This window comes from Trachinotus anak, unplaced genomic scaffold, assembly GCF_046630095.1.
Source record: "Trachinotus anak isolate AG129_WGS33_773 ecotype Australia unplaced genomic scaffold, CSIRO_AGI_Tana_v1 ptg000011l, whole genome shotgun sequence".
Lineage (NCBI taxonomy): Eukaryota > Metazoa > Chordata > Actinopteri > Carangiformes > Carangidae > Trachinotus > Trachinotus anak.
The window spans coordinates 4,586,308-4,600,709 of record NW_027273862.1 but is presented as its reverse complement, the minus strand read 5'-3'; the positions used below and the strand labels follow the sequence as shown (position 1 = coordinate 4,600,709).

Here is a 14,402-nt window from a genome sequence, read left to right as displayed (position 1 = left end):
AGAAATCTTACCAAAATGTAAGTATTGTGTAGAGCAGCTTTTGAGAATTTTAATTTTTGAAGGTATAGCTCCATCTTATGGTTATATACAGTCCCTACAGCCTATACAATCAATAACGAATAAACAGATATTTCTGAGACTCAGCTTACCAGTAATCAGTACCAATATCAGTATGATTTTTTGGGGGGGTGGGGGATGAGAGCCTGCATCAGGCCAAAAGTTCTGTTTGGTGCTTGTGAACAAATGTTAGCATGCTAATATACTAAACTAAGGTGGCAACTATGAGAAAGGTCATACCTGATAAACATTAGCATCAGTATTGTCACAGTTAGCATGCTGATATTATTTACTATTGTTAAATCAAAAATGATACAGCTTTATGTATTTCCTACACTCAAACATTGAAATGATAACCAGCTTGAAGTTTATTAATTGCAGGCACAGGAAAACAATGACTAATAAACAGAAAGCTGTTATATATCATGCAGGGTTTAGATCAGCAAACCCCACAATGCCATGGTGGCATCTCTCTCTCAGCACAAAATATACAAATATAGATCTCAAAATGAGAGAAATGCTTTTATACAAACACAGTATATGACGACTTAAGCCTTTGACGGGAAAGAAGCTTCAAAATCAAACAGCAAGGAGAAGGGATGTCACAGACAACCTGGTTCAATAAAACTACACTGTCCAATGGCCTTGATCCAGTGTATTTACCTGTGCGTCAACTTGTTCATAATTGACACATTAAACATATCGTACCCACATTTGCAGTCATTACATACAAACTTAAATTTTAAAAATGCAGCTAAATCCTCTTATATAATATGTCGGTTACCATCCACACTACAAATTAATAAAGACATCAAAATCTGAATAAACAAGAATCACTTAAACATGTAAATACACTCAGTTAAGGTCACTGGAGGACATTTCCTTTTCCCATACTCCCCTGCCATAATAATCCCAGAGACATGATTCCTGATGCAGCAGTGCACTGTAACTCCTTCGCAGTCAGTTGTTGTACATATCATATAAATTAGTGTTCAGACACACAATCAAATCTAATCTCTTCAAACATGTAAACCACAGCTGTGATTCATGAAAACGTCCATGATTGTTACAGTGGCAAGGAAAAACCATTAAGGCATTTGTAACACATCTGTACATCACAAAGCAAGTAAGGACATACTTTCAAACAGCAGCTAACTATTTCATTTAAACTCAAATATGGACTGACAGGCTTTGAACTTAAAGGTACAATGAAAGAAAGAGCCCAAAATGTGTAAAACTAGGAGTGATTTCAAAGACAGGAAAAAGAACCAGACCAAGTCCTTAGGCAGAAATGACTTGGGAAAGGGTATGGAGACATCTCTAATGGCACATAGCATGTAGCAGCTGTTTATGACAGAACTTCTATAAGAAGGAAGCACATGAGGGTAGAATGGCACGTTCAGCTCATTTAAAAGAAAAACAGACGGTGTTTTCTGATGCTGCAGATAAACATCAACCAGAATTTGGCCTCTGGTCATTTCTCATACTCTCCCCTCCCACACTAGTTATTTGACTTTTCTGTTCATTAGCAATATCCTGCAGTAAAAGAGGGAGAAATTCACTTACTTCAACAAATAAAACAGGTACATTCTTAAAGTCCAACAGTGATTAGCAAAAGGTTAGCAGTGTCATTCCTTGGACAGACAAGCTTCACAAAAAGCCTTACACTCTCAAGGTGACCAGGTTTAATCAAGTTCAATGTTTGTCAAGGCAGAAAGAGAAATATGAAGAAGAACTAGAATAGATCTCCACTCAGGACTGAAAAATAGGTCTTTGCTTTAACGTCACATCAAAGTTCCAGAGCTCAGATCAGATTTTTTTCACTGAAACAAAACTGTGCGATCAGCAGTACTGCAGAGGTACCACTGAAGAAGAGGACTTTACAAACAACATTCTGAGGTGAAACGTCTCTTTCCAACATTTCCTGGATATGCACATAAATTCTTCACTGCACTGAATAAAAATCAGAGCACACGGGTGGATTCATTCAAGTGCCGAAAGGCTGGAGAGGACAGGCTTCACGATCGCACTCACAATCTCAGTTTCCATCCACATTTTTAAAAAACTGATGAAATGTCAAGTGAAAAAGGTTGAATTAAAAAAAAACCAATTTGACAGCACTTCCGAAAGTTCTTTAAAAGGGGTAAAAGTGTCACTGACGATGGTTAGGACTGGAAACACATATGTTGAATAAATACTGACAAAGGTTTGGCATGACTGAACTGCTGCATGATTCAGTGACACTGCACAAGTGTTAAAGGAGCAATTTGACATTTTTGGAAACTATGCTTATTTGCTCTTTGGCTAAGAGTTCTCATCTCATGTTGTAAATACACCACACAGTTAGCCTAGCTTAGCATGAAAACTGGAAACAAAGCTACCCTGACCTAGCTATCCCTGTTTCTAGTCTTTGTGCTAAGCTAACCTAAGCTAAGCGGCTGGGTGTAGCCATGTATTTCATAGACAGATACAGTGTGAGGGTGTTATCAGTCTTCTCCTCTAACTCTCTGCCAGAAGGCAAATGATAATATTTCTCAAAATGACAAACTTTTGGTTGGTTCAAAGTTGCGCTTAGAAGATAAGTCTGGTGATATCCTATATTTTCTTATTGTGAGCAAATCCCAGTGTGAAGACCAAAACCAGAAGCCTAAAGTCCTCTTAACAAGTATTGTTTGTGTTGCTTGAAATAGCTTATTCCTGCCACAGAACTCCATTTTGATCCTAAAACTATAAAAAACACATCAATGAGCCACACTGTTGCACTATCCTCTCTTTAGCATGAACGTAGACCAGGGGTCGGCAAGTAAGTTTGGCCAATTTTTTCCTAACCCATTTCATGATCAAAGGCTAATTTTAAGGAACTGATTCATAAAAATGCAACTTAAATTTACTTTATTGTGTGGCCACAGTCACACATATACGTTTGACTGATTCATTGATATTTATTGTTATTTTTTCATATCACATCATATGTCCGCTATTTCAGAGGTCTGTCAAGCAAGCGACAGAACCTTTCTGAACTTTTCATTATAACAGCTAAAAGCGTGTTTGAACAATAGAAAGAAAAAATCGCTAAAGCAGAAGTGATTCTGTGGGTAACTGTTACTGCTGTGACAGAGATCTGTTGTACTGTGATACGGTTAAGTCTGTCATTCACTCTCAACGTGGATAAAAGTATAATAATGATCTTCAGGTGGGAGGAGATTCTCTATTTTGACATAAACTACAGCTTAATGTGAGACTGTCAGTTCGATATTGTAAAAAAAAAAAAAAAAATGAGATTATCAAAATAATCTGGCGGGCCAGATATTACTGCTGGCGGACCAGTTTTGGCCCGCGGGCCGCCAGTTGTCGACCACTGACATAGACATTGCAGTTGATTTTGACTCAGTGGCCCATACACCATCCTGCTGCCCCACATACTCATGAGTGCACCAGTTTGTGTATTACTCCACAGCGGACAACAGTCCCCAACAAATGCACTACTCCTGTTTGAGTTACAAAAACTACACTGTTTTGTTGTTTTAGAAAACTATTTTGCCTTTTTAAAAATAGGCAAGTACATACACAGGCAGGTGAAGTAAAAAAAATGACAGATGGACAAATGCATCACTGGTTTTGGCCTTTTCATACAATTTGTTGACAATAACAAAAATAAAAAATATGGGCATCTTTATTCTTTAATGCCACAGCCAACAATGACCGTCTAGAAATGTCATAAAATAATAATTATAATATCATCTCGCACAATAAAGTGGGAATAAGACAGAGTAGAGGATCATTAATCTGATAAAATCATACGTGATCACTCAATAGGCTTTTACGGTTCACAGTATATAGCGGTGCGTAATGGCTCTGGGTAACGACACAAAGGCTGCTTTGGCGTGTTGCCAATGTTGTATTGATACTCGCGGCCAGAATTTAGTGTGATTTTCTGGAACAGGCTCATGATAAGTTTATTACCAAACAGGTTAAACAGGGAAGTTTTTTTCTGTTTGCATTTAATCATGGGAGTCAACATGAGTCAAGAGATGTACAACACGCACCACAATCACGACTGATGCTGGTTTTATTCATCTTAGGAAAAGGCTGCCTGTGCATTATTATGTGCATACGCAGATTTTAAGCATTCAAAGTGTTGAATAGACTTAAGTTAATTATATTGTATTGGGTTTGATACTGTACCTCCTCCATGTGGTGGGCTAAGGTACGGGTCTGAGCTCTGGATCTGGTGGGGGCACGTTTCAAGGACACTTTAGCAGAGCAGATATTGTTAACAGCAGGTTGAGGTGATGGAGAGTATCTTCCTGAAATATTCAGGATGGTGTTGTCTCCCTCCCTGATCCTCCCTCATCACTAAGGGTCCTGCTGAACCTGCAGAGCCTGCTCTTGCCCTCCCTCCTCCTCTCATCCCTGCTTCCTCTGTCCCTGCTTGGCACTTCCACGGTAAAGTGGCTGTCACTGTCCTCTGCTTTCATAGAAGAAGACAAGGGCTCACTGGGTGAAGTCACCTCTGGAACCTGTGGGTGTGAGTGGGTTGTTGTTGTCTGGGAGCTGCTGGGAAACACAGGGGGTGAGACAGGGGACAGGGGCCCTAGGGGGGAGTAACGTCTCAAGGAAACGCCTTTAAGGTTAACTGCAAGCTCCAGAACTAGTTTCCTAGATGCCCGGGGGTGGCATAGGGGCACAGAAGCTTCCTGGGGGATAGGAGGAAGTCCGCTGGGTGCTGAGGAGTCACCCTGACCAGTGGTGGGAGTCTCAGACTGTGGGACCCTAGCGCCTTCCCTGCTAACAGGTGATGGTTCCTCATCCTCTGGACTGTCCACTGACTGCAAGGACAGAGGTGAGGCAGGGCTCTCGGGCGTGCAGGGCTGCAGGTCCATAGTGGCCGAGCAGCAATGGCCACCACCCACCACATTAATCTCATCCCTGGCCGTGGCCTGAGGCCCCTGCTCCCCCACAGTTCGGTAGCTGTGGAGCCCCAGTGTGATCTGTGTGTGTCCGGGGGGATCCAGCAGTGGGACGTGGCCTCTGGCTCTCCCTCCGCTGTGGAACAGGCGACTCCACAGATGCCCAAGACGCCGTCGAGAGGAGGAGGAGGAGGAGCGTCGCGTTGAGTGGCGTCTGATCTGTCTGCGCATTGCCAGCCGCAAGTTCTGTAACATGGAGGCCTGCAGGATGGGGAGGGCAGACAGAGGAAGATGCAGATAAACTATAATTCTGTTTTCTATCTAACTGTCAAGCACAGTTTGCCAGATAAAGTGGCCACTTACTGCCCTATTCTTGTGCTGCCGCAAAGACAGCAGTAGTGGGAATGCAATGCAATTCACATCTATTTTTGTCTTCTTGATTTCCTGGTTGCAGACAAAGCTGCAGTTCGGGCTTGGTGGATTGTTCGGAAGCTGATACATGTAAGCAGCCATGTTTGTACATTTTGAATGTGTACAATTAAGCTCAAAGCTTTAAACTCAAAGGACAATTTCCTTGGGATAAGCAAATTATATTTCTGTTGTTTACTGAGCAAGATTACAAGGATCCATCCCACACTATGTGCAGTTGTAGCATTACAGCGTACATGGAAGTGTATTCATGTGACTGAGTTCAACCTCACTCATTGCTTATAGGAATTTTTTGTCCATTCAATACAAAATTGGAGCAAACAGCTGGTTTGCTTAGCTTAGCTCAGCTCAGCATAAAGACTGGAGACACAGGGAAATTGCTACCCTGGATCTGTCAAAAGGAAACAAAATCCACCTGCCAGCTACTCTTTAGCTACCGAAGGCCCTGTTCAGACCTGGTATCAACATCTGTCTCAGGTGATCCAATCACAAGCGGACAGCTCTGAGTTCAGGTGCGAACGCACCCGAGACACATTGAGGACACATTTCAGATCCAATCAGTCAGACCACATTCACACATGTGGCCACATTCTTTTAGCAGTGTGAAAGATAAGAAGTCCTGGGTCACACTGAAGGACCTCCTACTCTACTGACGTCCTCTGACTAATGAGTCCCGTCACAGTTTCACAATGAACCAAAAATATTTTACTATTTCACACGGATAAAACCTTATTTCACTGTAGAGCTGTGAGCTGTGTATTGATACGTTCAACCTGTCTTTGACCTGCTCTCGCTCTCTCACACACACAGACACACACACACACACACACACACACACACACACACACACACACACACAACGGACCCGTCTGTTGGATTGGCAAAAAACAACAACCCCTACTTGTTTATTTGCATATAGAGTGGGGAAGTTAGATCTGATCACAAGTGATTACTCGAGACGTATGTGGAGACGCACTTTAAAGCGGTGTGGTGTGTGGTGAACCTGGGCCAGAGGACTCTAAACTATCACTCCCAGCCTGAAATTGCAAAGCTGTCTAGTCAGGGTGAGAAGAAGAGTCACAAAAAAGGTGTGAACAGACGTACTTGGAGCTGTGATCGAATCACTGACAACACATATTAATAACAGGTCTGAACAGGGCCGAAGTGTACAAGATATGTGTTAGTAAGTGCTTTTAGTTTAGATGTGTTGTTGTTTTCCCCAGTGACAAAAACACATCCCCCAGTGTACAATTATGTGTGAATGTGCTACCTGGGTGGGGCTGTATACTGGGAAATCCTCCACTGGAGGGATGAGACCCTGGGCAATCAGCTGACCATAGGAGGGTGGAGCCTCTCTCTGCACAAATTCTGCCTCCATGCGAGTCATCTGTGTCTCAAAAGCTCTTCAGGGGAGAGAGAGAGAGGAAGACAAAGAACAGGCAGACGGCAGGTCAGAAGGAAAGAGAGCATGACACACAAGAAAGAAAGTGGTGAGAGTTGGAGTTAGTGATAACGAAAACATCCTAGTGTGAAAAACACTGTGAGTAAGTTAATCACTGCAGCATCTGCACCATCAACAGTAATAAGACACAATAATAGACTGTGTCAGTGAATCTTTGGGCTTCACTTGACCTAGGAGATAAATCATTTTAAGTGTCTTTCTATGGCGACAGATGAATTCAGGCACAAAGCACTAAATAAATCAAAAAGAACAATTAAAGCACATCAGTAATAAATGCTGAATAAAGCAGACAGAGGTGTTGTGTCCCCACCTGTACTCTCTGCTCCTGAGCGAGTGCAGTTTGAGGGCACAGCCGAGGGCAATGACCAGAAGCAGGCTACAGACCAGACTGCCAATCAGGGCTGCAGTAATGACTTTCCTGGGTACTGCAGCCAGGCAGTCCCTCTCATCGCTCCCATCTAAGCAGTCCTCCTGGCCGTCACACCGCCACGTCTCAAAGATGCAGAGGTTAGTCCCACAGTGGAAGTTCCCAGGTTGGCAGTCATAGCAGTTCTTCTCATCCGACCCATCCGGGCACCTCTTCTGGTTGTTGCAGCGCTCGGAGGCTGGGTAGCACACTCCAGTGCCGCCCTCACAGGGAAACTCCCCATCCGGGCACATGGGGCAGGCCTCCTCATCGCGGCCAGACGGGCAGTGCCAGTAGCCGTCGCAGCGCTGCCGTTCAGAGTAGCAGCCCTGATCGCTGCCACAGGGATGCTCGCCAGGAAAACAGTAACCTTTGACCTGGGAGGACGGAGGAAAAACACATCACTGTCTAGACACCAACAGGATAGAGATGATTCCTAAAGACACATGGGAAAAAGGAGTGAGATTAGCAGGGAAGTAGTTTTAAATCATAAGTTGTGAAGGATCGATGGAGATGAATGAAAGGTTTCAAGTTTTCTTAAAAGCAAATCCAGCGATCCCAGACTGCACTACCTGGTATGTGGCGTTGAAGCCATGTCCAGAGCTGTGAGGCTGGGCCATGTACAATACACTCATCTGTCCTCGGCTCGACTCCAGCAGCGCCAGGCGCCTGTTGTTATGATACGACAGCACCTGTAAGAGATGCTCCGCCTGCTGCAGCAGGCCATCGTAAACATGCAGTGAATCTCCGGGGCCAAGCTGCAGGTCCAGCTGTAGCACGATGGGTTTCGGGTCCTGTGTGTCTAGCAGCCAGGAGCATCTCAGCTCTGTCACAGCGCTGCGATTGGCCCGGAAAAAGTCTGGGGAAGCAAAAGAGCCATAGAAGTTCCCCAGACGTTTGCCACAGGTGGTGTCGGGGCATCCCAGCTCGTCAGTTCCATCCGGGCAGTCCCGGGCTCCGTTGCAGCGCAGGGCAGCAGGCAGACAGCGGGTGGACTGGACCTCAGTGCAGGGCAGGGAGCCAAAGGGGCAGAGGCCATGCTGAGCCTCAGTGGGAGGGGGGGAGCAGCTGCGTTCATCGGTGGCATCGCCGCATTCGTCCTGACCGTTGCACTTCCAGGAGCGAGGAAGACACTTCCCATTCCCACACAGGAATTCATCAGACTGACAGCTGCTCTGACCCAGATGGCCTACAGAGGAAAGGAAATGTAAGACCTGAACCCCAGAAGACAAAGAAGTGACGAAAACTGACAAGTTAGCATTTAGCTGAGTGCACCAACACACTCAGCTAAAATGTGTGCACACTCTATATGACTTGTGTGTGTATTTGTTGGTATTTCCTGTTTGATGTTATGGATTCCTAAATTTCTATCTATCTATCTACATGTATAGTTACAGCTAAACAAATGCACTGAAATGTAAACGCTTGTGCAGGCACAACATCTTCAAGAGGAAATCACTCCAAAAATAATGTTCTGGCTAATGGGTTTATGTTAGTAGTCTTCAATACAGTCTGGCAGCTAATCTCCTGAATTACTATAAATCCTGATCCAGTGTCCCAGACCTCAACTTTATTTTGCTGAGACATACTGAAAGCCACTATAAACTTCCTGAAAACATGCAGACCATGCAGAGTTTTTAATTTATATTGTAAAGAAAAAAACATTACAACAATTTGTGTATAATAATACAGCTGTGCCCACTTGGGGTGGAAAAGGCTAAAACTGTAACTATGCCTCAAGTTGCAGCTGGAGGTCTGTGGACCTTCATCAGCTCATAGTGGCACATAGTAGAGCCAAGACCCAACAATGTCTGCTGACAAGACAACATACTACGATACAACAACACAGGAATAAAAATACTGCTATAAGCACACACATCATTTGCATTTTGTACCTTATAAAACTAGAAATTTGGATTCAGATAAGCTCAACTCCTCCCTCGTCCAGCTTACCTCTGATATAAGAGAGGCGGAAGCCCTGGGCTTGCCCGGAGCTGTTTGCATGAGCGTGGAAGTACAGCCAAACACGCCCCCTGGTGGAAATGACAGGTGGAGGCAGCATGGAGCCGCATAGCCTGGATTCACCATTCCACATAGGAGTGAGCAGCAGCCAGTCTCTCAAACAATTCCCCGACTCGGCCAAGTCAAAGTTACGGAAACTAGAGCAGAGCAATGATCGTTTCAGGTGCTTTCTTAAAAACAAACGTCAGGTGTGTGTGTCGTGTATGTGTCAGTGATTCTACCTGATGGTAATGACCTCTCCTTGACCTCCCTGGATATGCCAGCTGCAGTTGACTCCAGCGGGGTAGTTCAAAGGCCACGAGGGGCTGTAGATCACACCCCTCCGCTCTGTATGGACCTCCACCCGCTCACTGCAGCCTGCTGGGTAACAAAGAGACAGAGAGAGAGATGAGGTGAGATGAGTGAAGTCAGCCTCTGAGATCCTTCTGTAGATGTTTATGTGTCATCAACAAAGCACTGCCCTGCAGGAAGTATTATTATTTTACAGTGTTAGATCTTCATGAATAAACAGAACGGCAAGAGATCAAATGTATAAATCTGCTCCACAGAGTTTCGTTTTTCTGCTCATTGTGCTGCGATTGCACATCTAGGTAGTTTGTCAGGTAGCAACTTGTCCTTGGCTTCACATGCACACATTCATTATTCAGATTTACTGGTGGCCTTATTGGGCAGAAATTAAGATGAGAGAGAAAGCTGAATGTCAGTGTGTTGATTACAAGCTAAGACTGGAGACAATTGGTGTTTCTGCCACTGTCAACAAATTCCATGAAAAGGCTGAAGTGTGAGCCCATCTCTCACTTTCTGACTCATCTCACCTGAGCTCATTTGTTCCTATTGAAGGATGTTAATCTTTAAAAACTAGTCACAAATATATATATTTGAACTTTTAAAAAAAGTTAAATTTTTTTTTTTATAACAGCTGGGCACTGTAGTTTTTGGTAAACATTGCTCAAACAAGAGTAAATAGTTAAGTTTGGAACTATTTTCAGCTGCAGATTAACACACAGTTGCAGTGCTAGTGAGAAATTTCAGCAGCATGATGGTGTATGTGTTGCATGTGCATGGCAATGAAGGAATATGTCACCGCGTGCAGTGGTTCTTAGGACTGGGCAGCAAAAAGGGGAATAATTTCTTTTAATATAACTCCATCCATAAGTAACATAATGACAGGCTGTGGCTAGTGTGGTCACGGGTTTCAAACACTTTGTGTAATAAAACATCTAAAAGCAAAAATGTTATCAGATGGGGGTCTGTGGTCTAATTTGTGCCAGGTTAGGGGTCCGTAAAAAGTTTGAGAGCCACTGACCAAGAGCATCAGTGACACTCACTTATATGTTATTAATGTGTGAGCTTATATGTCTGTTACTTGTAATATCAATACAGGAATAAGATACATCAGGCTCTGGCTACTCAACCCATTGTTGGTTTTAGTCTTTTCCACTGATTTGTTGACAGTAACAGAAACGGAGAATATCACCAGACCTTGTAAACACATCACATCTGAAAATCTGTGACTTTTCTCCTGCAGAACATTTTCAGTAATCATGAGGAGGGAAACTACGCCACTCTTCACCAGAGAGGTATCATCTGTTCCTTTATTCATGATGGACTCAGAGTTATGCATGCTCAGCAGGATCCATACTGCTCGTGCCAGAGCACCGCACACACACACACACACACACACACACACACACACACGCACACACACACACACATATATCCAGTGCAGACGTTCTTATGACTTCAGCCAGTACTGAACAGTGATGCATTAAAGGACGTTACCACATTGCTGCTTCGTTCTTTAAAAGTGTGCATCCTGCTTTTTACAGTTCTCATCTTTTGTCTCTGATCAGTGCTTAAAACAATCCCTCCACAAGACAAATGACCTCAGTGCCTTTCAGGGGAGCTTTGTGCTGATCACATGGGGGCGAAACAGGGCCAAGCAGCAGCAGCCAAACTGGCAGCCAAGGCAACAGCATCACCTGCTGCCATCGCACCATGGCTCCGGGGAACAACACAGTGTGAGGTGGCCAAGAGGAGCACCAGGAATAGGGCACAGGCCTGTGTGGAGTGCAGGCAATGAATCCTATGGAAGGGATTTTATTCTCTTTCTTATGCTGAGAACAGGAATATAGAGCGATGAGTTCAATGTTTAATCATCTCATTAGTGCTTAACACCACATTGGAAAGGAAACACAGGCAAGAAGAAGCTGTCGAACAAGCCTCTTAATTAACCATAACCGTAGAGACAGAGAATTAGCTGAGCTGCTTGACAGTGACTATCCAACGCCAACACGCAGCAGAGAGGCTGCTCAGTTCTGCTGAGTGTGCACGTTTGTTTCAAGCTTTCTTGATGAATCGGTGCAGTCAGCAGAGAGGAGCAGGGGGCGGGAAGAGGAATCGTTTAGAGCTCAGCGATGGATATCGACTACCCAGACGCAGCCACCTTAGCGCACACACACATTCCTGCACGTGCACACACACATGAACTTAGACTGGACTGAGTAGTCTGTAAAGTAGAGCTGCAGATTGGTGCAATGACTCTGAGTTTTGATCACAGGTCTGACTGTTTTTCAGTCCAGCAGATGTTCTGTTTTATGATCAACAATAGATTACAGTGACCTTACAAGACGAGGTCTTGTTGCCAGAATAACGTGATGGTGGCAGGTTGGACAAATCAGCGTGGTCGTTAGTCTCATCTTTGTGTTTATATGTGCTTGTATTTATTTCTGCCAAACCAAACACATGTTGTGCTGTGAAGACAGGGTCCAACTTTTCCAGTTTGTGAAATGAGAAACTTGATGCAACATATTCAACGGCTGACAAGTTAATAAATATGGTGTGAGGCGTCAGCTGCCGAAAAGGTCAGAAACCACAACAACACATAACATTTGAGCTCAAATCTTAAACTCAAAGTAACGAGTGACTAAAGCTGTTAAATAAACACAGTGGGATAAAACGTACATTGTTTCCCTCTGACATGTAGCGGAGTAGAGGTGTAAAGTAAGACAAATTGGTTTTAGATTTCATTTTGCTGTATTACAGTGTTAAGCTCTGCCATTTTTCATTCTTGTTGTTTTCAAAACCAAAATTGAATCGAATCGAATCAAAAAATTGAAAGAATAGTGTGTGTGTGTGTGAGTGTGTGTGTGTAAGAGAGAGACTTTGTTCTTCCTAGTACTTTGTGTACAAAGGTGCAAGGTTAAACAAGTATGGACATATGTGCGATAGTGTGTCTTTGATGGTTTGTACAAAAGCTGGATGTATTTCTCAAGAATCCCTCCTCCTCCCCTCCCCCCCTAACCCCCCCCCCCCCCCCCCCCCCCCCCTCTCACACACACACACACACACACACACACTCACAGTCTGAACTGTCTATTGGTTTGACAGCCTTCTTTATTTTCATGCCAACAGAGAGAGGGATATGATAATAGAGAGAGGAGGGGGAGGGGGGTGGGGGTGGGGGTGGGGGGTGGCTGCCTGCAGAGAAGCAGTGATGTAATGCTGATAGCAGCATCACATTTGTGAAAGAGCATCCATGTTTCCACACTAACCCTGATCATTTACCCACCGCAGATCAATACCCCCGCAGGCTCCTGTACAACGACAGGCTCATCTTCTCACTCCATCCGATCACAACAGTGAAAACATTCCGCCTTCATCTGCCATATCACTTTATCAAAGTGACACAGGAGAAAGCAGCAGGCAGAAATAACATCCACTACTCCTCGGGTGTGATCGTGAGCTTTTGCAGGAGCGCTCTGCCGTGATGGTCAGTGTCCGAGGCTTTGTAAACGACAGCACCCTCAGTGATGATGAGGAGGCTACCAACCACCAAGAGGCAGAGAAAAGAAAGGGTCTGCTCAATGAATTCTCCTGCATCACCTGCACACTGCCATGTTCTCGTTAGGATGAAGGGCCCAGACATGTGTCAGAGAGCTGTACATGTATCCATTTCCACATCACAGCAGTGTGGGTGCATTGTTTTTGCTCACCTGCACAGAGCAGAGCAGAGCGGAGCCACAGCAGTCCGAGCAGCCGCTCCGTCAGCGCCATGGTCCGGCGGGGACTTCTGCTATTATCTCGGGCACAGTTTCCCCTGTTTGTTCGACATGTGTCCTCCAGGTAGACTCCTGCATCTGCCTCCAGCTCAGACACACCGTGCACCCCGAGCAGTCACCGTGAGGAGCGTTGTGTCCTTTGCAGCGACAGCCAAGACGCCGGAGTTAAGGTAGCTACAGCGAACCACAAGGTTTCCGGTTCATGTCTTCAAAGTAAAAGCAACATTAAATACATTGAGCAACACCAAACGGTTAAACTAATGAATGCACCAAAGGGCCGACTTGTTATGAAGCCGTTTTAATGGGTCTGTGTAGTCTAGTAGGGGAAACGTGATTTGTATTGAAAGAAGGGCTAGTCCATGTGTTTGACTGACTTTCAAAAGATGCATCTGAACACAGTCCACCAGAGTGAATGTCATTTGGATTTCCTGACAGTGGTCAACAGAAAAAAACCCAGCTGATGTCAAACAGAAAAGCTACAAATCATTCATAAAAATAAACCACAAAAACATACGATTGGATACAGTAAGTCTCAGGGAGCTCAGGACGCATCTTTATCGACTTTGCACATCTGGACAGATGTGTTTTGTTCATCAGTATAAAAATTCTAGCAACGTCTCTCTGTCGTGACAAAAAATGTCAGGGAAAGGGGAAAGAAAAAGAAATAAAAATATTAAAATGCAAGAGTATCAAAAATAAAATAAGGCATCGAAAGGCAAGTGGATCAAAGGAAATTAAACAGAAGAATACACTGATACAGTACAAGGGTAGGAACACAAACACTATATAACAAATCATCATCAAATACTAAATATTGACATCAGAAACTATTGTATAACTACAATGTTATAAAATAATGCATGGTGTTATGGCGGCCTAAGGTGTGTTTTAACCGACTAAATAAGACCCCGCGTATCGCAGGTCTTATTTTGAAGACCAAACAGTGTAACTTCCGCTCTAACTGTGGTATTTTCTGTGTTGGGCTTAGTGCATCTCACAGGACAAAGTGGTCTACACGACTCTCTGTTTAGGGGTCTCCTCTCTTCCGCCTCACA

The 14,402-nt window shown here is 44.2% G+C and overlaps 1 protein-coding gene across 2 annotated transcripts; it reads right to left on the bottom strand.

Annotated features, from left to right (window-relative positions):
* Window positions 1-401: 401 nt before the first annotated feature.
* lrp3 (low density lipoprotein receptor-related protein 3) lies at window positions 402-14,342 on the bottom strand. Of its 2 annotated transcripts, none has more exons than XM_071488431.1 (7): window positions 13,282-14,342; window positions 9,508-9,646; window positions 9,218-9,423; window positions 7,837-8,453; window positions 7,169-7,641; window positions 6,667-6,799; window positions 402-5,228 (listed from the first exon to the last, which is right to left on the bottom strand). In XM_071488431.1, the coding sequence occupies exons 1-7, from the start codon at window positions 13,340-13,342 to the stop codon at window positions 4,374-4,376; spliced, it is 2,484 nt and encodes an 827-aa protein (XP_071344532.1). In that variant the 5' UTR covers window positions 13,343-14,342; the 3' UTR covers window positions 402-4,373. The 2 variants fall into 2 exon arrangements, with proteins under 2 accessions (XP_071344532.1, XP_071344534.1); XM_071488433.1 differs by having other exon boundaries at window positions 9,508-9,643.
* Window positions 14,343-14,402: the final 60 nt, after the last annotated feature.

Coding starts and splice junctions, on each gene's coding strand:
- lrp3 (XM_071488431.1), bottom strand. CDS start 13,342: ATGGCGCTGACGGAGCGGCTGCTCGGACTGCTGTGGCTCCGCTCTGCT. Junction 9,647..13,281: donor CTCTGCTCTGCTCTGTGCAG/GTGAGCAAAAAC, acceptor TTTGTTACCCAG/CAGGCTGCAGTGAGCGGGTG. Junction 9,424..9,507: donor GGAGAGGTCATTACCATCAG/GTAGAATCACTG, acceptor GCTCTGCTCTAG/TTTCCGTAACTTTGACTTGG.